The sequence below is a fragment of the Callorhinus ursinus genome, unplaced genomic scaffold (assembly GCF_003265705.2).
Source record: "Callorhinus ursinus isolate GAN/ISIS: 27379988/994484 unplaced genomic scaffold, GSC_fseal_2.0 scaffold10, whole genome shotgun sequence".
NCBI lineage: Eukaryota > Metazoa > Chordata > Mammalia > Carnivora > Otariidae > Callorhinus > Callorhinus ursinus.
In genome coordinates, this window is record NW_027397072.1 from 77,110,500 (window position 1) to 77,135,031 (window position 24,532).

Here is a 24,532-nt window from a genome sequence, read left to right on the forward strand (position 1 = left end):
AATTCAATCATCACACACACATACCCTCCCCCACGATGAGACCCCTTCCTCCTGCACCACTGCCTGGACCATCTCAAGAGCCCACCGAGGTCCTCCCACCACAGGGGTCTAGCCAATCCCCCCTGCGCTCAAAAAAGACAAAACAGCCATTTGCTTTGTCAGTTCTAAGTGGTGCTAAGGCCAAGCTCCGGGTCACAGCTTGTGCTCTGGTACCCTGGAGCTGCTCTGCTCTTGTGGGGAAGGTCTTAGGAGGATCCCACTTTACTCTCACCTGCAGGAGAGCACTACAGCATATGATGCTCACTTAAGCACGTAGGAGGGACAGAAGAAAGCCCAACACGACAGAAACCTATACCCAGCCAAGGTGACCTTTCCTTCCGGGCTGGGCGGAGGGCTTTCCCAACTGAGAAGAAGGCAAAGCGACGGATGGCGGGCTTGGGGCTCAGGAAGAAGGCCCAGACCTTCTCCCAAAACCACCCCTAGAAGGAAGGACACTGAATTGAAAGCTCATGTTTGGTTTCCATCAGCCATTTTAAGAATTTCCCTTAGGCTACAGAAGTACATGACTAGGAGAGCTCAGAGCTCCAGGCCCTCCAGGGAGACTGGCCTATTGGCCCATTTAATCACAGGGCAGACAGGTGAGCAGCACATGACCCCTTGTCAGATAAGGCAGTGGAATAAGGATTGACCCACAGAGGAGAACGCTCGGGCTCTGTTGCTCGATGACAATGATCTCTTCCAGGCACAGAGGACGAGGATCCATTGCTCCCAGATTTGCAACAGGAGAACAGCAACTGTCTCTTATCCATTAAGAAAAAGAAGCCAAGTTTCCTCTTTGGGGAGTATCCAAGCCGAGGTTATAAAAAGGAAGCCTCCTCACATTTTGAACACTAGAGTGGGATTCCAAAAGTCATGATAAACACCAAACATGCAGTTCAGCAGGCTCCAGAGTCCAGAAACATCTTCACACATGGTCAGATCACATGGCAACTGTTGCTTCTGGTGTCGAAACATGGAGCTGGTCAGTTTCCCAGTTACTCCCCTGGCAACCATGAAGTTATACAAGCTTCTCTTGACTTGCACACCAACTTTCGGCCAAACCTGACTGAGGGCCTAAAGGAACCAACTGGGAAGGTCACAAACCAACAGAACCAAGATTCACGCTAAAGAACAACGGCTGGAGCAGTGAGCCAAAGCGAAAAGCCCTCTCCCTGTGGCCACCTGACTAAGGGTCAGTGAAACATCTGTTTGTTCTGCAGCCCCAGGCTCAAAAAGAGAGGCATCCAGATGTCTCTTCCAGCTCAGGCTGCATGTGGAGAGAGCAATGAGTGGAGGGAGAAGGCAACACAGGGAAGAAGTTTCCATCCAGATTTCCAGGGGAAATTCCTCAGGTGGACAGAGGCTTGGACAAAAAGCAAAACCCGACAAATGGATGCCTGGAAGGTATGAGGAGTTATCCATGTTGTGTTCTCTGTGGATTTAAAAATGAAGCACAAGGGTCTTCAGAGTCCAACAACAAGGCAGCCTGAGCTATGAAATTCTTTTCTGTGATCTTGGCATCAGAACCATATATATTCTCTCCATCCCTCTTAGCTCCCAAGTAGAAGGACTGCAGGGAAAGGCACGTCACAGCAGCACTGCCCTAGGGTAGGTGGGCTTCCGGAACCAGCGAGATGTCCCCATGGATCACCACGGCAATGCAGTATCCCAGCATTCAAAGCTCCAGTGAGAGAACAGAGTCTCTGACCCGCTGCTGGAGACTGGAGAAGGCCCGGCTGGCTGGACGCTCGGGCCAGCGCTGGCTCACGGTGACAGCCACAGGGGCGGAAGTAGCGGGAGGGCTCAGTAGAAACGCTTCCGGCTCTGGTCCTGCCACTTGTTGTACAGTATGATACCAATGACAATGGCAAATACGGAAGACACCAGCGAGAAGAAGACGATGAGGAAGAGGGCCAGGCCACTCAGGGGTGGCAACGGGGCAGTCACTGAGGAAACAAGAGGGAAGCAAGTCAGAAGCAGGGAGCCTCCCCAGTCGGGAAGGTATCCAAGTCTCCAGTTTCTGACACTCATTTCTGGGAGCCAGAGAGCAGACAGACGCCCCCCTTGCCAGGTGCCTCAATTTAAAAACTGAGCAGCCCTGCTCATCTGTAACATGGAGACTGCTGGAATGGTGGGAGTGCATGCTCCATGCTCTTCAGGGGAAGAACACAGAAAGGAGACGGCCCAGCAGGATGTGGGTGCAAGTCACCTCAGACCTCCCAGGCACAGTGACCTCCTCCCCAACCACAGGACCATTTCCCGGGATCCCCTGCGCTCACCCTCAGGCAGCTTCATGTTGTCCACCGAGGGCAGGAACACATCTCGATGCAGCTTCTCCTCTTCTGGGGTTCTCTCCACCGTCAGCTCAAACAACTTCAGGGAGATGACGTCATGATTATCTAAAGGGAAAAAGCACCAGGAGGACCCAAACCACCTCAAAAAGAGGGATCTTGGGAGTATCTTGGTTCAAGCTTCTGATCTACAGTTCATCTGCAGTGACTTTGGGTTTTTTTAGAAATTTATTTTATTTTTTTTTATTTTTTAAGTAATCTCTCCATCCAGCGTGACACGTGAACTCACAACCCCGAAATCAAGGGTCAGATGCTGTAGCAACTGAGCCAGCCATGTACCCCACTAGCAGTGATTGAAAAAAATAAGGGAAACCTCTGTTTTCTTTCATCTGAAAATAAGGATAGGGAACAGGGAATAGTCCACATTACTTAGGATTTAAAGTTTTTATCAACAGGCATGCATTACCTATATAGTTAAAAAACTTAAGACATAATGCAAGCACTGAAGCCCACCTCGTATGTAAAACCTTAGAGCAAAGTGAGGGAAAGACACAGTACCACCACTTCCCTTCCATGCAGCTGACACACTCAAGCAAGATAGGAAAGGGCCTCATGCCAGCTGATTAATGGGCCATGAGCAGGGCCTGGCTATTGGCATGGCACACACTTCCCCTCTGGACGATGACTAATTCTCTGCCGCTTCTTGTAACTGTCACCCTGAATCTCACTAAGAATTACTAGAGAAAGGATCAAGGAATTAGGGAATCCCATTTATTTTTCAAGATTTTATTTATTTAAGAGAGAGAGAGAGAGCACAAGCAGGGGGAGGAGTAGAGGGACAAGCAGACTCCCTGCTGAGCGGGAGCCCAACACAGGCTCGATCCCAGGACCCCGAGATCATGACCTGGGCCGAAGGCAGACTCTTAACCAACTGAGCCACCCAGGCGCCCCTTTTCTCCTCTCTTATTTTTTTTTTAAGATTTTATTTATTTATTTGACAGAGAGAGAGAGACACAGCAAGAGAGGGAACACAAGCAGGGGGAGCGGGAGAGGGAGAAGCAGGCTTCCCGCTGAGCAGGGAGCCCGATGCAGGGCTCGATCCCAGGACCCTGGGACCATGACCTGAGCCGAAGGCAGATGCTTAACGACTGAGCCACCCAGGCGCCCCTCTCTTCTCTTTTTAAAGTGTCATTATAATCTCATCGATTCAAACATATGTCTTGATATGTTTCAAGACATTGAACTTGTACCTCTTATAGATGCTCAACACTACCCATCTTTCTCCAGTGGGAGCCTATTCACGTTGGCTCTTGAGCCCTTTTACATGAACCCAGAAGTTTTTGATTATCTTCCTTGCTTTCCTGGGAAGTTCCCAGCTTGTCCATTTCCGACCTCAGACCAGGCATCAGGAAGCTCTTGTTTCCTTTAGCAGGAACTGGTATTAACAGACCACAAATCTGAATGCTAGGGGTGCTCATGGCTACCACGTTGGTTGCTACAGACTGGATTTCTTGCCATTTATTTTTTTTTTTCATTTTAACACATATTTTATTTAACCCAATATATTAAAAGAACTACCATTTCAACATGCAAATGATATAGAAATTATGGATGACATTATTTTTAAGATTTTATTTATTTGAAAGAGAGAAAAAAAAAAAAACACGAGCAGCGGGAGGGGCAGAGGGAGAAGCAGGCTTCCTGCCGAGCAGGGAGCCCAATGTGGGACTCAATCCCAAGCCCCTGGGATCATGACCTGAGCTGAAGGCAGATGCTTAACCGACTGAGCCACCCAGCTGCCCCACGGATGACATTTTATGTTCATTTTCTAAGTCTTTGAAGTCTGGTGTGTATTCTATATTTATAGCACATGGCAGTTTGGAATGGCCCTATTTCAAGTGTCCAGTAGCCACCTGTAACTAGTCGCTATTATATCGGATAGTGTGGATCTAGATCATTCTTCTAGTTGACTTTTAAGACCTATGTTAGGCCCAAAGGAAACTGTGATCCTCATAGTGCAACACTATAGTGCAAAACAGATTTGCACAGGGCACTTTCTGCCCTTTCTGTTCTCAGCTGAGGAAATCTAGTTTGGGGTAATAATTTGGGGACCCCTCAACCATTCATTCCCCGGACTCCTTCCCAACTTGTGTCTTCCTAGCACACTTTGTCTTGACTTCTGGCATAAGAAGAGAGAAACCATATGATGTCCCCACTTTTTTCTTCCTCACACCTAAATAGACATCCTTTGAACCAAGAAATTTAGAATTTTTGTATATGGGGGAAAAATCCATCAATTACTATCTCACGTATTAGGATTATTCCAATTGCAACCTCTGTATGGCTCCAGGCACGGTGCACCAGAAGCCCTGGTACACCATTTCTCTGTGATTCTCTCCATTCTGCCCTCTTCTGTGATCTTCATCCTCCAGCTGGTGGCAAGATGGCTGCCCCAGCTCCAGATAAGTGACCCTCAGTTCGTTCCCAAAAAAGGAAAAGCACTATTTCTATTAGTAGGATGGCATCTACGGCTGCTTGGACTCTTAGAATCTTTAGCAGACCCCGATAGGAAAAAATTAGATTACCTTCAATTAGAAAAATGTTTTTGCTGTCAGGACTGTTTAAGCCATGGGACAAGATAAAAAGCTAGGGCAATGCTCCTCACAATGTAGGGGCATCAAAGGCTGGGAGAACTGGAATGTGTCCTCAGCCATTTTCAACAATCCACTGCATAATAATAAGATGCCAACAGGGCGCCTGGGTGGCTCAGTTGGTTAAGTGTCTGCCTTCAGCTCAAGTCATGATCCCAGGGTCCTGGGATCGAGTCCCGATCTGGCTCCCTGCTCAGGGGGGTTCTGCTTCTCCCTCTGCCCCTACCCCTCCCACCTGCTTGTGCTTGCTCTCATGCACACTCTCTCTCTCAAATAAATAAAATCTTGATTAAAAAAAAAAAAGATGCCAACAAAAAAGATCTTAAGAGAAAGACCTAATTTGTATTTAGGGATATCCTATAGGCAGAGAACAGAGACTTACTGATATAGGCATCATCACTAAACACCTAGAGCAAAGGACTCCTTCGGATAAACAAAAATTATTCCAATTCATACTAGCTTTATTCAAAATGAATTATACTAGTCAAAAAACCCAAAAGTTCAGTGCCTTACCTCTTCTCAAAAGAGGTTACGATTAAAGCTCAAGCCAAGGGACAGAATAAACATAGAAGGGGATGCTACAAATCAGGAACAAGTAGGAAGAAAATCCAGAGATAGAAAAGTAAAAGAACCAGGTACTATTAATGCCACATAAATCAAGCAAGAGTTTCAGAGTAACTGGTCAAACCAGCCGAAGAGGACAAAGAGCAAGGACTGAGAGCAGAGGACCAGACGTGGCAAGGAAACAGAAGTAGCTTTGATGAGAGTAGTGCTCACGGCCTGGCCAAGATGCACAGGAGGCCCGAGTGCAGCGGGCTAGAGCGGTGGACGGCCTGGACACAGAGGCACCTGTACACACAACACATTGAAAAGTCTGAGCATGAACAGGGCCCGGGGGCGGCGATTAGAAGAAGGATGGCACAGTCAAGGAATTCAAGGAAAAGCTTTGTTAAGAGAAGGGGAACGCGGCCCATCAGGAGGTGGACGGGAAGAAACCAGACTGCAGAAGGGGCACCAAAGATCGCAAAGCACAGAACTCCAAACATGGGCTAGAGGAGCTGGCCTGATGAAGACGCAGACCCTGCTTCCCATTAGTACCAACCGTCTCCTAGAGCCAACTGCACTAGGAGAGCCTAGGCCCGGGCCGGGGAGGAGGGGTGGGGGGCGCTGAAGAATACCAGAACGCCAGAAGAGAAGCACAGTCTGGGTACTCGCTTCCCACAGCTCTGCTTGTCTGGCTCTCCCCTCTGAGAAGCCTCACTAAGGCCCGGCTCTCGAGATATGACCTCAGTCAGGACAAATAAAGAGTGCACGTGGCAGTACCCGAGAGATCCCCAGTGATGGAGGAGGTGCCAAAGTAGTAGCCCCGGGGCAGACGGACCCCGGGCACCTCGATGCAGTCCCTCCACTCATGCTTGCCGTCAATGTCCATCATTATCTGGAATAAAAAGAAAAGATACATCAGGGCCACGAAAGCAGGTGCAAGGCAGCCCATACCACCAACTGGTCCAGAAAACAAGGACTCACCGTCAAATGCCTCTTGACATAGCGAATCACAAGGAAGGTGTCATAGTGCAGATTGCGGACAATGGCTGTACAGCCCCCCAGCTCTGTAGGCCGCCCATCCCGCTCATGATCATAGCTGAGGGAGCCATTGTTCACCATGGCTGAGATATAGGGGAAGACCCGCTGGGAAAGCAGGGAAGGAAGAACAGAGGACAGTAAGGAAGCGCTCTCAGGAACGCCTGTACAAACAGCATCGGGGATTGTGCACATACAAGCTGAGCCCCTTCCAGCAGACCAGACGACCACTCCGCCTCATCATTAGTAGCCCCTGAGAGCGCACATTCAGATGGTCAAAGGCTATGGCCCAGAAAGCAACTGACCTCTCTACTTGCCTTCAGGAATCCTCCTTGCTACCAACCCGGGGTGGGCCTGAAATGGCCCCTCTGGAGTCTGGACTCGAATCCTTCCATAGATCACTATTTGGCACTCACATCCATACATGGCCCAGGACTGGTGGTTTCCTTTTTCTGTATATATACCTATCTCCCCAGTTGCTATGTAAACTTCTTAAAAGAAAAAAAATCACTATACTTGTATGTCTCCACCTTCCATCCCCCACAACCTCCCTTCCCCCACCCCCCAAGTAAGCATTTTACACATAGCAGGTACTTTGAAAATACCTGTTTGATCAGGGAAATCTTTCCATTCCGGATAGCTCCTTTCAAATCCTCAAATCCTATAAGCATATGATGGATGCTAAATGGATCAGGACTCAGAAACAGCACTGCCAGAACCAGGCTGCTGGCTGGTGTTCTCCAGCCACAAGGACTGTTCTTAGTCGAAAGACCTTCCAGCCCGCTTCAGCTTCACCTACACATAACTTCTCCCCGTAATACCCTGGGCAAGTTCTCCCACTACGAGCTTCCGCATATGCCACCCATCTTCCCACCTACTTCAGAGGCCCTGTCTCTCCAATAGAGTTGGAGGAGTGAATTCTTCCTCAGAAATGATGGGCTAACTATTTAAGAACCAGCCTAGGGCTGAGACAGTGCAGAGGCAGGGTGATGAAAGGACAGGAAACATGACACATGCCACATCTCTGGTGACTTCCTCATTGTCCTCAACAGTCAACATGCAGGTGGAGATGCAGTTAAAGTCAGAGACTGGTGACTCTCAAGAAAACAGCCACATGGGTGTAAACAGGAGCAAATGGTAGATGGACACATAGGGAGTAAGGCATGGCCATGGTGGGTCAAGACTGAGTACCTGGACGCCTGGAGAATATCGCCTCTTCTGGGCCTGAGAGGGTCCAGCAGGTTGTTATAAAAACGAGAGGGGACACAGAAGACAGGAGACCAGGTCAGAAAGAAACAGCCGTGGAAGAGCTTTGACCCAGCTGTGGTGGATGAGCAAACCAATCTAAATCCCCAAACAGAACTATAGGATCGTGGAGGGCATTTAGCAAGTCCTCACACCCCTCAAAATTACAGGCAAAACTATGTGCACAGATAGATGCTTGTATGTTTTCTAAGGAGAGGGTCTGTTACTACCCGATTCTCAAAGGGGCCCACTAGGAAAACCTCTCTAAGGCTTTCAGAGACTTCATAAAACACACAGCGTTACACTGTCCAAGAAGGCCCCACTTCGCTTATGTCTCTGAGTCAGAAGGCCAGGCCACTTGTTTTGTCTGCACCCAGACAGTAGTATTTCTGTAGCAAGGGGAGACACAGGACTGACAAATAGAGCTAAATCCTTCCAAATTCAAGATGGCGTTTACTGCCCAGGATCTCAGCATAAGCTCTTGCCCAAAGGATAAAAATCCCACCACTTGAGAGACAATAAAGTTAACTCTAATCCAAAGGGATCATTTACCCTCCAATTGAACCTTATGGACATATATTTCCAAATAGCTGTTGTCATTCTAACCTACTACATGTGGGCAAGGAAAAAGCTCTGTGGGAACACTGCAGCATGGCAGATTTAGCAAAATCATGAGGCTCGAGGATATTTAGCTTTGACTACTGCTACAGTTCTAAGCTACTAGCAACAAGAGATACCTACACAAGCTCAGAAATGAGATATGGGAAGGATATGTAAGGGTAGGGAGCCCAAAACATTCCTTCTTCTATCAGTGAGCACCTATTAGGAGCCAGGCACTGTTCCAGATGCTGGGGGCTCATAGAGCTGACGTCAGAATGGAAGAGACAAACAATAAGCAAGTAAATAAAATTCTTTCAGAGAGAGGTGCCTGGCTGGCTTAGTCGGAAAAGCATGCCACTTTTGATCTCAGGGTCGTGAGTTCGAGCCCCATGTTGGGTACAGAGACTACTCAAATAAATAAAACTTAAAAAAAAATTATTTCAGACTACTAATGCTCTGATGAAAATAAATCAGGTAACATGATAAACTGATAAGGAAACAGCTCTCAAGGAGACAACATCTGAGCTGAGGCCTCCATCGCTGGAGGGAGCCACCAGAAGATCTGTGGGCGTAAGAAGCATGAGGTCGGCCATATTCGAGGACCAGAAGGAGACACCAGTGTCTGAAACACAGCCGGTAAGGGAGAGGTGGGTGTGAGCTTCGGCACAAGTAGGATTCCACAGTGAGGAGTGCAGGGCGAGCCTCAGAGCAGCCACCCCACTGCTCTGTTCCTATGCCACTGGTGGAATATGCATAGGACTATACAGAAGGGGACGAAATGAATCAGTGGATGATCCAATTCCCAACACTCCTCTTCTACAACTATCATTTAGAGCAAGGGAATTTTTAGTCTACTGTCAAGCAATGTGCAGAAATGGGCTTCTGACAAGAATGTGTATAACTTCAGTGAACAATTAGGGAAAAGAAGGGATTAAAAATGCCCTGGGCAGCTCATTTGTCAACCCCAGTATGCATGATCAGAAATTTACGTTGCACCTTCCAGGAAAGTGCCGGGACAACTGTCCTTAACCCCTCAGAGCCTTCCTATTCCCAAGGCTGGTGAGGCATCTGATTATCCAATAAGAGCCAGAGGTAAGCTGGTCCCCAGCATCACCTGGGAGAGCTTTCCAGCTGCAATCACATGTGGGTCCCTCAGTCAGAGAGTCGGGGGGTGGGGGCGGCAGGGCACAGGATCATGGATTTTTCAAAAAGCACCACAGACAGTTGTAATGTGCGGCCAAATTTAAGAAATACTGCACCAGACACAGCACCCCACAGCTTTGGAGCCAGAATCTGTCGACTTCAGCAACTCGTGACTTGGCCTTCAACTTTTCACCTCACACTAGTAGTAAGTCTTTAAATGCCCTCTTATTTTCCATGCCCAGTCAGGAGTTCTTAAGTGTTCCTTGGGAAGCCACTAATTTCACACAGCAGCTCATTTTCTTTCCTTGGAAAGCAGCCTATATATAGCTAGAACCAAAGGCTGAAGAATCCCTCAGACTCAGGCAAGGTGGTAGTTTCATTCCTAGTTTAAGAGTCACTAAAAATTAGGCACTCCTACCTATTGTCCAAATGATAATTGCCTGTAGGGTGAAGAAATGTTTCCAAATTTTTGTACTACAAGGCCACTTAAAAAAAAAAAAAAAAAAGACCCTCTATGTGGTAATTGTACCTTCAGCCTATCTTGACTGAAGAGAGACCCATGAACTTGTGGACTTATGGATCCTATGCTAAAATCCCACACACAAGTAATTGTAAATCACTAGACAGAAAAAGGAGCCCACACAGCCTCAGTAATCAGGGAGACCTGGGTTCTAACTGCAGGTATACGCTCAGAGCTGTATAACCTTGGGTGGATTACATTAGCTCCTCGAGATTCCATTTTCTCCCTGTAAGCAGGGAGAATAATACGGAGCTAGCTGGCAGGGCTGATCATGATGATGAAGTGAGATATGGGAGCCTGCTTCTCCCTCTCTCTCTGCCTGCCGCTCCCCCTGCTTGTGCTCTCTGTCAAATAAATAAATAAAATCTTAAAAAAAAACATCAGTGAAACTCGTTACCAACCAATACTAGTTCATGAACCAGCATTTAGGAGCCACTGTCTTAGAGTCGTTTTTTCCAACCTAAGACATAGTGCCGTGGAGGAAGCTGGCCACGTTTGCTCTCTGGAACCTAGGTATGAAGACAAGGAGAGTGGAAGAAGAGAGGGAGAGAACACAGCCACAACAGCCACTGCCAACAAGTCTGCAAAGTGTCCCCTGGGAATGGCATTTAGTGGTGTGAACGAGAATAGCTGGCATTTTCGGAGCGCTTCCTCTGCGCCAGGCACTGTAGTCAGTAATGTACACATACCCATTCAGTTACTTCTCACAACCCTAAGAGGTGGTATCAGTATCCCCACTGCACTGGTAAGAAAACTTTTTTAAGTAGTAAAAAAAAAAAAGCCAGGTAATCTGGCCCCACAACCCTGGCTCAATCTCTATGCTTCACTGTTCTCAAATCAATATGGAAAAGTGACTAGTATATACTGTTAGAAACCAACAAAACAAAAGCCCTAGGTCTCTAATATAACCTGAAACACAGAAATATTGGAGAATGGTTCCAGATTTTATAAAAGGAAAGGGAGAGGTGCTCAGTCAGTTGAGCAACCGACTCTTGGTTTCGGCTCAGGTCGTGATCTCAGGGCCATGGGGTTGAGCCCCGAGTTGGGATCTGTGCTCAGCACAGAGTCTGCTTGTCTCTCTCCCTCTGCTCCTCCCCCAGCTCGTGTGCACATGCATGCTAACAAATTAAATCTTAAAAAAAAAAAGAACGTAAAGAGGGGTGCCTGGATGGTTCAGTTGGTGGAGCATCGGACTCTTGACTTTGGCTCAGGTCATGATATCAGGGTCCTGGGATAGAGCCCGTGTCGGATTCCTTGCTCAGCAGGGAGCCTGCTTCTCCCTCTGCCTGCAGCTCTCCCTCACCCCCGCTTGTGCTCTCACTCTCTCTCTCTGACAAATAAATACAGAAAAAAAAAAAAAAAAACACTAGCTCTCAATGCAGCTCAGTACCGATGCTTAATCACATCTAGATAGCTTGCCAAAATTCTCTGGACCTAGTTTCCAAAGGAGTCTCTCTCTCAGAAAACACTGCCTCACCTAGGACTGAAAAACTAAGTCATATCCAAGCTGGAAGATAACAAGGGAATTTAAGGAGCTGTGGAGTTCCTTTACTGATATAAAGATTCCTTCTGCCAACAATAAAGAGACCAAGAGGGATCAGTGTCTTCGTCACTTGAGAGAATGTGTTTTTTTTTTTAAGATTCTATTTATTTGACAGAGAGAGAGACAGCAAGAGAGGGAACACAAGCAGGGGGAGTGGGAGAGGGAGAAGCAGGCTCTCTGCTGAGCAGGGAACCCGATGTGGGGCTCGATCCCGGGACTCTGGGATCATGACCTGAGCCGAAGGCAGTCGCTTAACCAACTGAGCCACCCAGGCGCCCCGAGAGAATGTGTTTTTAAAAAGGATATCACCAGGGGCGCCTGGGTGGCTCAGTCGTTAAGCATCTGCCTTCGGCTCAGGTCATGATCCAGGGTCCTGGGATCGAGCCCCGCATCGGGCTCCCTGCTCCGCGGGAAGCCTGCTTCACCCTCTCCCACTCTCCCTGCTTGTGTTCCCTCTCTCGCCGTGTCTCTCTCTATCAAATAAATAAGTAAAATCTTTAACAAAAATAAATAAATAAAATAAAAAAAATAAAAAGGATAGCACCAGGGGTGCCAGGGTGGCTCAGTCGGTTGAGTGACTGCCTTCGGCTTGGGTCGTGATCCCAGGGTCCTGGGATCGAGCCCTGCGCATCGGACTCCCTGCTCAGCAGAGAGCCTGCTTCTCCCTTTCCCTCTGCCTGCCCCTCTGCCTACCTGTACTCTCTGTCTCTCTGTCAAATAAATAAATAAATAAATAAATAAATAAATAAATAAAGGATAGCACCATATTGTTAATTTTTTTATTTTTTTAAATTATTTATTTATTTGACAGAGAGAGAGAGAGAGAGACAGTGTGCATGAGCATAAGCAGGGGGAAGGGCAGAGGGAGAGGGAGAAGCAGGCTCCCCGCTGAGCAGGGAGCCCAACATGGGGCTCAATCTGGGATCACGACCTGAGCTGAAGGCAGACACTTATCCAACTGAGCCACCCAGGTGCCCCGTTTCTTCTGGTTTCAAGGAGAAAAAACAGTCATCACCTCATAGACTAGACAAACTAGACTTCTAAGCTGGCTTGATCTCTGACCAGCTATTTCTGCCTCCTGGGGTAAGACCCAAATAAATGTCTCGCCAGGAAGAATGAGGGTCAAGGCTCAAAGGGCTGCACTTCTGTGCTCTTTCAAGGAAAGCCTCTTGTGATCATACTCTGACTTCCATTGAAGGAAGACATCCCTGCTCCAATGCTACTGAGTGCCTTCCAACTTTTCACCAGTATCTGCGTTCTCAAGAGAAACTGACAACCATCAGCTGATGACTTCATAGTGCCAAGAAAAGATATCAGGTCATGTTTCAATCATCATTTTTTTTTTAATAGCAATGCTAAGACATAATTCACATACCACATAATCCACCTATTTAAAGTCTATAATTCAATGGCTTTTTTAGTACATTCACAGTTAAGATTATGATTTGCCACAATTAATTTTAGGATATTTTCATCACCTTAAAAAGAAACCGTGTCCATTGCAGTCACTCCCCACGCCCACCTCTATCATCTACTTTCCGTCTTTATAGATTTGCCTATTCTGAACATTTCATATATATGGGGTCATACAATTGTGACTGGCTTCTTTCACTTAGCATAATGTATTCAAGGGTCATCCACATTAGAGGACCTATCAATGCTTCATTTCTTTTTAATGCTGAATGATATTCCATTGAATGAATATAAATATAAATTTTGTTGGGGCACCTGGATGGCTCCGTTGGTTAAGCATCTGACTCTTGATTTCAGCTCAGGTCACAATCTCAGGGTCATGAGATCAAGCCATGTGTGGAGCTCCCCACTCAGCAGGGAATCTGCTTGAAATTCTCTCCCTCTCCCTCTGCCCCCCCCCCCGCTCACGTGCACACACACACTCTCTCAAATAAATAAAATCTTTTATATATGTTTGTTTACTCATCAGTTGATAGGACGTTGAGTTATATCCATTTTTTGGCTATTATGAATAGATAGTGCTGCAATAAACATTCATGTAACTTTTTGTGTAGACATGATTTCAATTTCTCTTGGGTATATACATCTAGGAGTGGAATTGCTGGGTGATATCAACTCTGTATTTAGACATTTGAAGCACTGACCATCTGTTCTCCAAAATAAGTGCCCCATTTTACATTCCCACCATCAGTGTATGAGAGTTCCAATTACTCCACACCCTTACCAACACTTGTTATGATTTGTCTTTTTTATTTTAGCTATAACTAAATAGCCACAAGTGGGTGTTAAATAGCATCTCATTGTGATTTTGATTTGTATGTCCCTACTTGGCTAATGACGTTGAACATCTTTTCATGTTTATTCACCCTTTGTATATCCTCTTGGGGGAAATACCTACTCAGATCCTTTGGTCACTTTTTTTAAGATAAAAAATAATTTTTAAGTAACCTTTACACCCAACATGGGCTCAAACCTACAACCCCAAGATCAAGAGTCACATGCTCCACCAACTGGGCCAGCCAGGCATCCCAGCCATTTTTTAGTTGGGTTGTCTTTACTACTGAACTATACCGAGAATATAAAAAAAGTTTTCCGATCCATGACATAGGATGTCTTTCCATTTACTTAGGTCTTAACTTTCTTTCAACAGTATTTTATAGTTTTCAGAGTGTACTTTTGTTAATTATTTCTAAGTATTTTATTCTTCATAATAGTATAAATGGAATTTTCTTACTTTCATTTTCTGACTGTCCAATGCCAGCATACAGAAGTATAATTGATTTTTGTATGTTGATCTTGTATCCTGCAACCTTACTGAATTCATTTATTCTAGTAGTTTTCTTGTGGATTCCTTAAGATTTTCTATATACAACATCATGTCATCTACATAAATAGTTTTACTTCTTTCTTTGTAATCTAGATGTTTTTTCTTACCCAACTGCCCTGACTAGAACCTCCAGCACAATGTTGAATAGAAGTAATAACAGGGGCACCTGGGTGGCTCTGTCAGTGGAGTGTCTGACTCTTGGTTTCGGCTCGGGTCCTTATCTCGGGGTCCTCGGATCAGGCCCCATATGGGGCTCCACACTCAGTTCAGAGTCTGCTTGGGATTCTCTCTCCCTCTGCTTCTCCCACTCATGCTCTTGCTCTCTTTAAAATAAATAAATAAGCCTTTAAAAAAAAAGAAGTAACAAGAACAGATGTCCTTGTCTTATTCCTGATCTTAGAGTGAAAGCATTCAGTATTTCAGTTAAGTATGATGTTAGCTGAGGGTTTTTCACAGATGCCTTTTATCAGGTTGAAGAAGTTCCCTTCTATTCCTAATTTGTTGAGTGTTTTTATTATCATAACGAGATATTACATTTTTTCAAATACTTTTTTTTACATCTATTTATATATCATATGGTTTTTGTCCTTTATTTTTATTTTATTTTATTTTTTTAGGTAGGCTCCACACCCAACATGGCACTTGAACTCACCCTGAGATCAAGAGTTGCACCCCCAGGGCGCCTGGGTGGCTCAGTTGGTTAAGCGTCTGCCTTCGGCTCAGGTCATGATCTCAGGGTCCTGGGATTGAGCCCTGCATTGGGCTCCCTGCTCAGCAGGGAGCCTGCTTCTCCCTCTCCCTCTGCCTGCTGCTCCCCCTGCTTGCTCTCTGTCAAATAAATAAATAAAATCTTTAAAAAATTAAAAAAAAAAAGGAAGTGCACCCTCTACTGATTGAGGCAGGCAAGTGCCCCTGTCCTTTATTCTATTAATATGGTCTATCATATTAATTTTCAGATTTTAAAAGTTTTTATTTATTTATTTAAGTATCTCTACACCGAATGTGGGGCTCAAACTCAGGACCCCAAGACCAAGAGTCACATGCTCTTCTGTGCCAGCCAGGCACCCCTTAATTTTCAGATTTTAAAGCAAATTGAATTCCTAAGATAAATACACATGGTTGTGGTATATAATTCTTTGTTGCTGGATTTGGTTTGTTAGTATTTTGCTGATGACTTTTATGTCTATATAAGAAATACGGTCTGTAGTTTCCTTTTTTTTTTTTAGATATTATTTTATTTATTTGACAGAGAGAGACACAGCGAGACAGGGAACACAAGCAGGGGGAGTGGGAGAGGGAGAAGCAGGCTTCCCACCGAGCAGGGAACCCAATTTGGGGCTTGATCCCACTGGGATCATGACCCAAGCCGAAGGCAGACGTCTAACAACTGAGCCACCCAGGCACCCCGGTCTGTAGTTTTCTTTTCTTGTGATGTCTTTGTGTGGTGTTGGCCTCAGGATAATACTGGCCTCAAAGAATGAGCTGGTTAGTGTCCTCTCTTATTTTTTTTTTTTTTTTTAAGATTTTATTTTTTTGACAGAGAGAGACACAGCGAGAGAGGGAACACAAGCAGGGGGAGTGGGAGAGGGAGAAGCAGGCTTCCTGTGGAGCAGGGAGCCCCATATGGGGCTCGATCCCAGGACCCTGGGATCATGACCTGAGCTGAAGGCAGACGCTTAACAACTGAGCCATCCAGGTGCCCCTCTCTCTCTTATTTTTTAAGAATTTTTGAGAAGAACTGGTATTAACTCTACTTTCTATGTTTGATAGAATCAACCAGTGAAGCCATCTGGACCCAGGTTTCTCTCTATGAGTCATTTTTTAGTACTAATTCAATCTCGTTTCCTGTTACGGCTCTATCCAGATTTCCCATTTCTTCCACTATCATTTTAACAACCACTTACGATCTGTCAACCTCACAATGGCACAAGTAGTACCTTGCACTCCCAAATAGTGAAACTCTTGACTCACTCACCTGAACTACAATTCCTCTATTGCTGACAGGGAAACTGAGGTTATGTTACTTTTAACAATCTGTCCTGATTTGAGAGCCAAGCCTAAACTGAACTCCCTCACCCTCTTCTCAGATGCATTACTGGTTGCTAGAATTCTCCCCATGTTTTCTCATGAACAAATGTGGCTGCAAGTAAGCTGAGCAACAAGGTCATGTGCTCTGGTGACAAGGAAACGAGAAACCAGAGAAACACTTTCCACTCCCTTGAGGAATTTGATGAATTGTTCCATACCCCCTCCCGCCAGGCCTGTTCTCCTAGTTCAGCACATTTTCTATGTGACATTTGCAAGTTTTCTAAAGGTACCATATTTGTCACCCTCTTCTCATGTACTCAAAAATAATAAAGCAAAATAATGAGACTGCAGGCTGGAAGCAAATCCTCTACTTGTGTGTCACTGACAAATTTTTTAACCTTCCTGCACTTCAGTTTCTTACCCGTAATGTAGAGATGACAATATCTACCCTCAAAGAGTTGTTACAAGTAAATAATACATGTACAAGTGTTGGAAAGAACACCCAGCACCTTTATGTACGATATCAAAGTAAACCATGCCGCCCACAAAACACACTTGATTTTACCCTCTAAAGTAGTTCCAGGTTGTTGGAATGTAGAAAGGAGTACCTTTTCTATACTCTCTGCACTGAATATAAGCTCTAAGAACTGAAATTACAAAGGAGATGACATGAGAATAATGTCTCCATTCTCAAGGAAATCAACCTGGCAGAAGAAACAACGGATGGGAGGAAGTAGAGAATCATAATCAAAAGCAGTCTCTGGAATGTGATACACCTATGTTCAAAATCTGACTCCACCTTATATTGGCTGTTACATTGAACAAGACACTTCTCTAAGCTTCTGTACTCATTGGTAAATGGGGAAAAATAATACTAACTCTAAGGAGTTTTGATGAGGACTAAGACAGTATTTGTAAAGTACCTGGCATATAATAGCCACTGAATAAACAGAAACCACTTTGATTAGTTTTCTTAAATGTCATTTTAATAAACAAATGTCTTTAACAGGTAAACTAATATGGAAACAAGGACCTCACGTTGGTCCAGGGGTTCCCAATCCTGGCTATACATGTGACTCACCTGGAGAGCTTTAAAACAGTAAGTTTGCATACGCTGCACCTAAGACAAACAGAATTACACTCTCTGAGGTTGGAGCCTGGACATCAGTTATTTTTATTTTATTTCATTTTTTAAAATATTTTATTTATTTCAGAGAGAGAGAGAGAGATCCCGCACATGCACACATGAGTGGGCGGGTGGGGGAGAGACAGTGGGGAGGGATAGAATCTCCAGCAGACTCCATGCTGAGCGCAGAGCCCAACGCAGGGCTCAATCCCACGACCCTGATAGCCTGAACTGTGCCAAAATCAAGAGTCTGATGCTTAACTAACTGAGCCACCCAGGCACCTCTGGACATCAGTATTTTTAAAGGCACTTCAGGTAATTCCAATGTACAGCTGGGAGTGAGAACCCTAACAGCTAGCCAGAAAAGAAGTCCCAATTTTTACCAACTGAAACTAATTTTATTAACACCTACTCTTCTTACAAAATAAGCCCATCAGATCTGCCCTCTTAAATGAGAACTACTATTATCTGATGATGAAATGGAAGCTAAGAGAATCTGAACAATTTATTTCTGGAAGAAGCAGAGAGCCAGGTTTAAGAGTCCAGTCAAGCCCTAAAGCCCATACCTCTTACTCAGATGCGTCTCTAACTACCATTATTTCCTCAGCACGACTGCAAACCTAGTCATGACATTCTCCTCGTTAAAATCCTTTATAACACTTACCCCCTGGCCCCCACTTACAAGCCCAGACTCCTTAACAGGAACACCTAACTTCAGAATCTGGCCCCACAGTGTGCGTGGTGAGGACGAGTCACATACACTCAGATGGCTCTGGTGCCGGTCCAAACAGCCAAACCACCAACCACCCAAGGAGACACCGTTCAAACTCAGGGGCCAGGCAACTTGGCCAACAGGGAACAGTACTAGTACTAAAGAATGCAATAGGCACGGTGGCCCCTGAAATTGTGCAACATGGCAAGACGGCTGGCTCTGTTTTTCCTTCTAGCATCATCCCTCTCTGATCCCTTCTCTCACTTTATCACTTTAACACATGCTTTCCCCTCTGCCCGGCACACTGGTTCCTAATTCTGCAGACTTCAATGTAAATGTCACTTCCTGGAGGAAGTCTTCCCCAACCACCACCACTACCACACTGTCCCACTCCAGGTTCAACACGCCTCTGTGTCTCCTACAGCACCCCATGGTTCCCCCAGGAGAACTCTCACACCTTAGTGCTCCTGCGTGCAAGGACCATGCTGGTCTTGCTCCTAACTCCCACCACCTAGAAAGTACCTGATGTATAGTGGAGTGAGGAAGAGCCCAGAGGCAACACGGAGAAGCTACTCTGTAACTGTCTTACAACAAAGTTATTCTCCAAACTCAGGGCTCTAACTGCACCTCTGGATGCTGAATGCTAAAAACTGTTGAATCTGGGTGTTGCATATACGATCATGTATTCTTCCTATTTTTTAAATAAGTTTGCAATTTTTCATAAAAAGCTTTTAGGGAAAAAATAAAGTGAGTTCTGTCTCCATCCTTAATCCTGTCTTTCTTGCTATTATTTAGCCAAAGGATATGCACCAACAACCTGTCATAATCACTTTCCCAGCATCTGATAGCAGGGCCATCAGGCAAAGAATACAAACCTGTTGGCAGTATAAGAAAGTACTAAAGAACCCTAGGGTCAGCCAACAAAAAACAAGAAGCTTCTGCCAACAGCCAGAAACTGGATTGCAACAAAATGCTGGGACTCCATCAATTTCCTTTTACAACCTTTCCTACAGGAGAACAGAATTGCTGTTCGGGTCTAAAAACAGAAAGAAGAAAATGATGCTCGAAAGAGTGAGCAAGCTGCAGAAGAGAGCACAGCGGTGATCTATTAAGTCAGGGGAGCTGTGTTATACAAATTCAGCTTGTTCAGGTGCGGGCCTAGAAGCCAAATGACCAACTGGCCAAGCATGCTCAATTCCAGCAGCTACCTAATGTGCACAAGAGAACACTGTTAACGCTAAAGAAAAAGTCCCCAATCACGACAGCCATTCCCAAAGGACTGTGCACCATAAACGGTTCTCTCTAGAACACTCTGACAAGGATATTAACTTTTCAAGTTCAGTTGATGAAGAAAATAGAACCAAACCCCTCACTTTCTATCCCGTGTTCCCTCATGAACATTCCTGAGGCAAAGGACTGTGATGTCAGTGCAGCTGACCTAAGCTCTGACACTTGCCATTACCTCTTGCTGCTTCTCCTCATTGGGGTACGTGTCTACAAATACTCCCAGCCCCACAAATTTGTCCATGTTTCCAAACACAGGCCCTAGAGAGAGAGAACAGATGATGAACAATGAAATAAAGCCAAGAGTTGATAAAGGAATAACACATCGCTTTGATGGAGGAAAAAGTAAAATTCAAATGACTCCCAGGCCTCTCTTTAAGATGAGAAAACATATGTAAAAGCACCCGGCAACGTGCAGGGCCTGTAACAAGCACCCAGTAAAGTCTGTAGCTGTTTGTTATTGAAGGCAGGGGGAAGAGAGAAGGCCACTGCAACGCTGTTTACCACTACAGCTGTTCCCTGGTCCAAACCGATTGCTAAGGCGCCCCATAAGAATTCTGCTTCACGAATGCCTGGTGACAACTATGCCCCTGAGAGACAGCTGAATTCCCAAGTTCCACTTCTTGTTGCAAAAGAGATCAGGTCAAATCAGGAGGTCAAATCAGGTTGAGTTTGCCATGCCCTTGGAGCAACGGCTCCCGCGCAACTCCTGACTCAAGGAGTTCTGAGACTGTTCACTGCGCATGCTCAGAAGAAGTCAGCTCACCCAATCACCCCTGTTCGGGAGAGCCAGTACTTTCACCCAGCCGACAGGCCCCTCTGGCCTCAAAGGGAAACTGGAAGGAACTAATAAGCAAGATCTCGCCCCAGGATGAGTTAAGTTCAGACCCCATTCTAGAGACGAGACAGGCTGGTCTTCATCCGCAGACATCAAGGGAGTGGGAGAACTGCTGGCACTGTGGGGACGGATGCTTCTCAAAAAGAGGGCACATGAGAAAGCAGGCCTGTCGCACCCCACACAAGAGTACCCAGGGTCCCAATACCTGGCTGCATCCGATCCTTCGTGTACCAGATTGCCAAGCCATCCCCATGCAGATTCTTCTTCCCTTGTCCGTGGATTTTGAAGTGTACCTGCAACTCCCAGTCTCTCAGGAAGCATGGCTAGGGTAAAAAAGACACTGGAATCAATGAAGAGCATGAAATCTGAAATCCCTCAAGCCCTCATAGCGGTCTAGAGACTTGGAAAACCTAAGTTCAGGTAACACAAGGCGAAGGGTTGAAACTGAAATCTAGGACTTGCTAAGTGTTTGTGTCATAAAATTAAACAGGTTGAGCTGCCCAGCTGCATTTGATATTTAATATGAAAAGTGAATAAGCCTCCCAATGATCTTCAATATCTCCCATAGAAACAGGACAGTACTCCAAAGTCGGAAAAGACAAGAGACTGCTAAATTATACTGTGATCTTACAGGAAAGCATCTCAGCCTATAGAGTACAGGTGGCTGAATTAACAGTCATTTGCAACTTTCAGATCACCCCTCTGACAGATTCTAAAAAGCCTGGATTTCAAGAGAGGTCAAAGCCTCATTCATTACAAAAAAATTAAAAAAAAAAAAAAGAAAAGAAAAGCTAAGTCATTATGCAAAGGTTTCCAGGAATAATTAGCAGATATATAAACAACTCTAATTAGCTAGAATTGGCCCTATGCCAAGGGGCAAGCCAGAATTCCCCAAGAAGGGGTAAGTTACAGTCCCCCAAAACCTTATGCCCATGGCCAAGAAGCATAAATGCACCAAAGGAGAACACCACCATCCCCATCAAAGGGACAGACTCTGGTGGAAAAACATTAAGGAGGTGGGTACTAATCAGACTCCTGTGTTTGTTATTTGGGGTTTTTTCTTTAACTGTGTATCAAAAGCTTGGAAAAATGGAGAAGGAGGTAAGTGGATGGTTAAGTGCTCTAAATAGCTGAACACTTTCAAGGAGAGAGTAGAGTAGGTATCTGGCTTAGAGAGGCTCCTGATAAAAGGTCACTATGAAGAAAGAAGGGAATGAGGAGCATACAGGCCAACAGGATTCAGCCAGAATCTTTAACAGTTCCAGCTCCTGAGCAACATATTGCTAGATCATTTCTGGGAAATCTTCCAGAAGTGTTAGTATTAGGAACACAAAGTCAAATGAAAGTTGTGAAGTTACTTCTGAATTCACCAAAGAACCCGCAATCTCTGATAGCTTACCCTACCCTGATGAGCCCAGTCCCTGTGTTGTCATTCTGGGTTCTCCTCTTTCTACTGTTTCACTTAGATTTCAGGACAAGAAATCCTTCCATGGCAGGAAGCTGCCCCCCAGCCAGTGGGTAGGTACTATTGCCCCTGGGGTGAGACCAGGGCCGGAGAGGTTCGCACTGAGCCAAGGGGTGTCTGCCAGTTATCCTTGGCTTCCTCTAGCACAGAGCCATACGCCTTTGCTCAGGGCTGTGTCTCACAGAGCTTCTGAGACTTGGCTGTACATTAGATTCACCTAGGGAGTTTTTAAAAATCCCCATGACCACAGGCATTAACTCCAATGGACAGTCAAATTTGAGAACCACATCCTATTCAAATAACTCAGAAACAACTCCAAAGCTCATTCTGATAGTCAGACAACAACAACAACAAAAATACAGTATCAGAGAATTTGAAAAAGGGCAGGATAACAAGATTCTAAACTAGAACTGCTGCTAAAAGACTTATGTAGAGACAGCTAGCAAGACAGCAACAAAGCATCTAGCTCTGGGGGCGCTTGGGTGGCTCAGTCGTTAAGCGTCTGCCTTCCGCTCAGGTCATGATCCCGGGGTCCTGGGATCGAGCCCCGCATCGGGCTCCCTGCTCCGCGGGAAGCCTGCTTCTCCTTCTCCCACTCCCCCTGCTTGTGTTCCCTCTCTAGCTGTGTCTCTCTCTGTCAGATAAATAAAAGCTTAAAAAAAAAAAAAGCATCTAGCCCTAGACATAATCACTTACTAACCAGAGACCCCATCAACAAAACTTATAACAGATGCATAATGCAACAACACACATTTCTGTGACCATTTTAACTTTCCAAAGCTTTTCATGTCTATTGTCTTATTTTCACAATAACCCTAGTGGGCATGTAGAAGGTATTACAAAGTTCATTTGGCAGATGGAGAAACTGAGCAATGAGAAAATTAAGTAACAGCGAGGGTTCACAGTGGGTCTGTGATACAGCTAGATCTGGAACCCAAGTCTGTCAACTGCCAGCCCCTTTGCCTGTTCCAGCAGAACACACCGCCCTGTACTCAGTCCAAGAATGAGTTCAACACTACAATCTGGGTTAAGAAGCCAGCTTGCACAAATAGCTCATGTAGACACTTCTCTTACCCCTCTGTTCTGTTAGAATTCTCTGCCACATAAAATGAACAGGGAAAAGAAATTGTTCTCTTTGCTGAGGTTCACTTATCTATGACCATGAAAAGCTATAAATCAAAAACCATGAAAAAGTTTAGTTCTTAGCTTCTGAGAACCCAAGAGAAAGTATTAAAGGATGCCAAGGTCATTCCCAAAAGTGTTAGAAAGAGTCCTGGAAACCAAAAAGAAAGCATCATCTTACACTTGTACAAAATCACAGTGCAACCACACCAGGAATACTGCATTCACTTCTTGCCGCCATACCTCAGGGAAGACAATGCAGCTACAAAAGTTCCAGAGAAGGACAAATAAAATGACCAAGGGGCTCAAAGTGGCTTTCACGTGAAAATAAAATTTAAAATTAGACTCTTCAGAGTGAAATAACAAGGGCAGATACTGGGATGAAGTTTAGGATAAATTTAAAAGAGCAGTCTTCTACTTCACAAAGTAATTAAATGTGAGTTAAGTTGTTAATCTCCAAGAAGTAATACTACCAGGTCAATCAGGAATTAAAGACATTTCTTTTTTTTTTTAAGATTTTTTTAATTTATTTATTTGACAGGGAGAGAGACAGCGAGAGAGGGAACACAAGCAGGGAGAGTGGGAGAGGGAGAAGCAGGCTTCCCACTGAGCAGGGAGCCCGATGTGGGGCTTGAACCCAGGACCCTGGGATCATGACTAGAGCCGAAGGCAGACGCTCAACCGACTGAGCCACCCAGACGCCCCTAAAGACATTTCAAAAAACACAGGAGCACCTGGGTGGCTCAGTTGGTTAAGTGTCTGCCTTCAGCTGGGGTCGTGGTCCCAGGGTCCTGTCCCGCATCAGGCTCCCTGCTCAGCAGAGAGCCTGCTTCTCCCTCTCCCACTGTCGATCCCCCTGCTTGTACTCTCTCATTCTCTATCAAATAAATAAATAAAGTCTTTAAAAAAAAAGATGTTTCAGAAAACACAATCAAAATGGATTATTTGCTATAACTGGAGAGATTGAGAGCATTTCCCTACATATCTGATTTCACTATGAAGGTCATCGTATTCTCTGAAATGAAAATCCTTGATCTCCACAGAAGACAGAGCACTGGGGATAAACAGTAAAACAGCCACTGGTAAACTTTTTAGGGCTTTTTGGGTCATCAACACAGGAGGGAGAAAGATTCTTACCACCCGGTTCCACAGGGCACCCTGTTTACTTTGCATATCTGGGGTAAGGCGGATATACTGGGTCATCACCATGGCATTGCCCATCAGATTCCACAGTGAGGAACTGCCTGTGCCCACACCTACGGGGAGGAAGTAGATCAGTTCATACTCTTCAACACCAACCCATTCTGAAACCACTACGGACCCTCCTAAAGCTGGGGTCATCATCTTTTTCTCCCTTTCACGACACTTGATCTCCTACCTTCTGTCTTTCATAAATCTCAAATCTTTACCATCTTGACAGCTTTCTTTCACAAAGCCCTTCTCAGGTGAAGACCTCAGAGCACTTCAGAGCTATCACTTTATCCATGCCTCAATAACCATAGCTCAGATCCATTCTTCCCATTTTATATGTAAATTTTAGCACC

At 45.3% G+C, this 24,532-nt stretch overlaps 1 protein-coding gene across 6 annotated transcripts in view; it reads right to left on the minus strand.

Annotated features, from left to right (window-relative positions):
• Nucleotides 1-499: 499 nt before the first annotated feature.
• Nucleotides 500-24,532, minus strand: part of LMAN2L (lectin, mannose binding 2 like) — a 42,904-nt gene continuing 18,871 nt past the window's right edge. Inside the window, exons 2-9 of one of the 6 annotated variants that reach the window (XM_073897805.1) lie at nucleotides 24,126-24,244; nucleotides 20,607-20,724; nucleotides 19,742-19,824; nucleotides 7,754-7,786; nucleotides 6,509-6,670; nucleotides 6,305-6,419; nucleotides 2,319-2,438; nucleotides 500-1,985 (exon numbers count right to left, since the gene is read on the minus strand). In XM_073897805.1, coding sequence (XP_073753906.1) covers nucleotides 1,843-1,985; nucleotides 2,319-2,438; nucleotides 6,305-6,419; nucleotides 6,509-6,670; nucleotides 7,754-7,786; nucleotides 19,742-19,824; nucleotides 20,607-20,724; nucleotides 24,126-24,244 — 893 coding nt within the window. In that variant the 3' untranslated portion in view covers nucleotides 500-1,842. Of the gene's footprint in view, nucleotides 1,986-2,318; nucleotides 2,439-6,304; nucleotides 6,420-6,508; nucleotides 6,671-7,753; nucleotides 7,787-17,522; nucleotides 17,562-19,741; nucleotides 19,825-20,606; nucleotides 20,725-24,125; nucleotides 24,245-24,532 lie in introns of all 6 variants that reach the window. The other 5 variants (XM_073897804.1, XM_025868940.2, XM_073897806.1 and 2 more) reach the window with 5 other exon arrangements.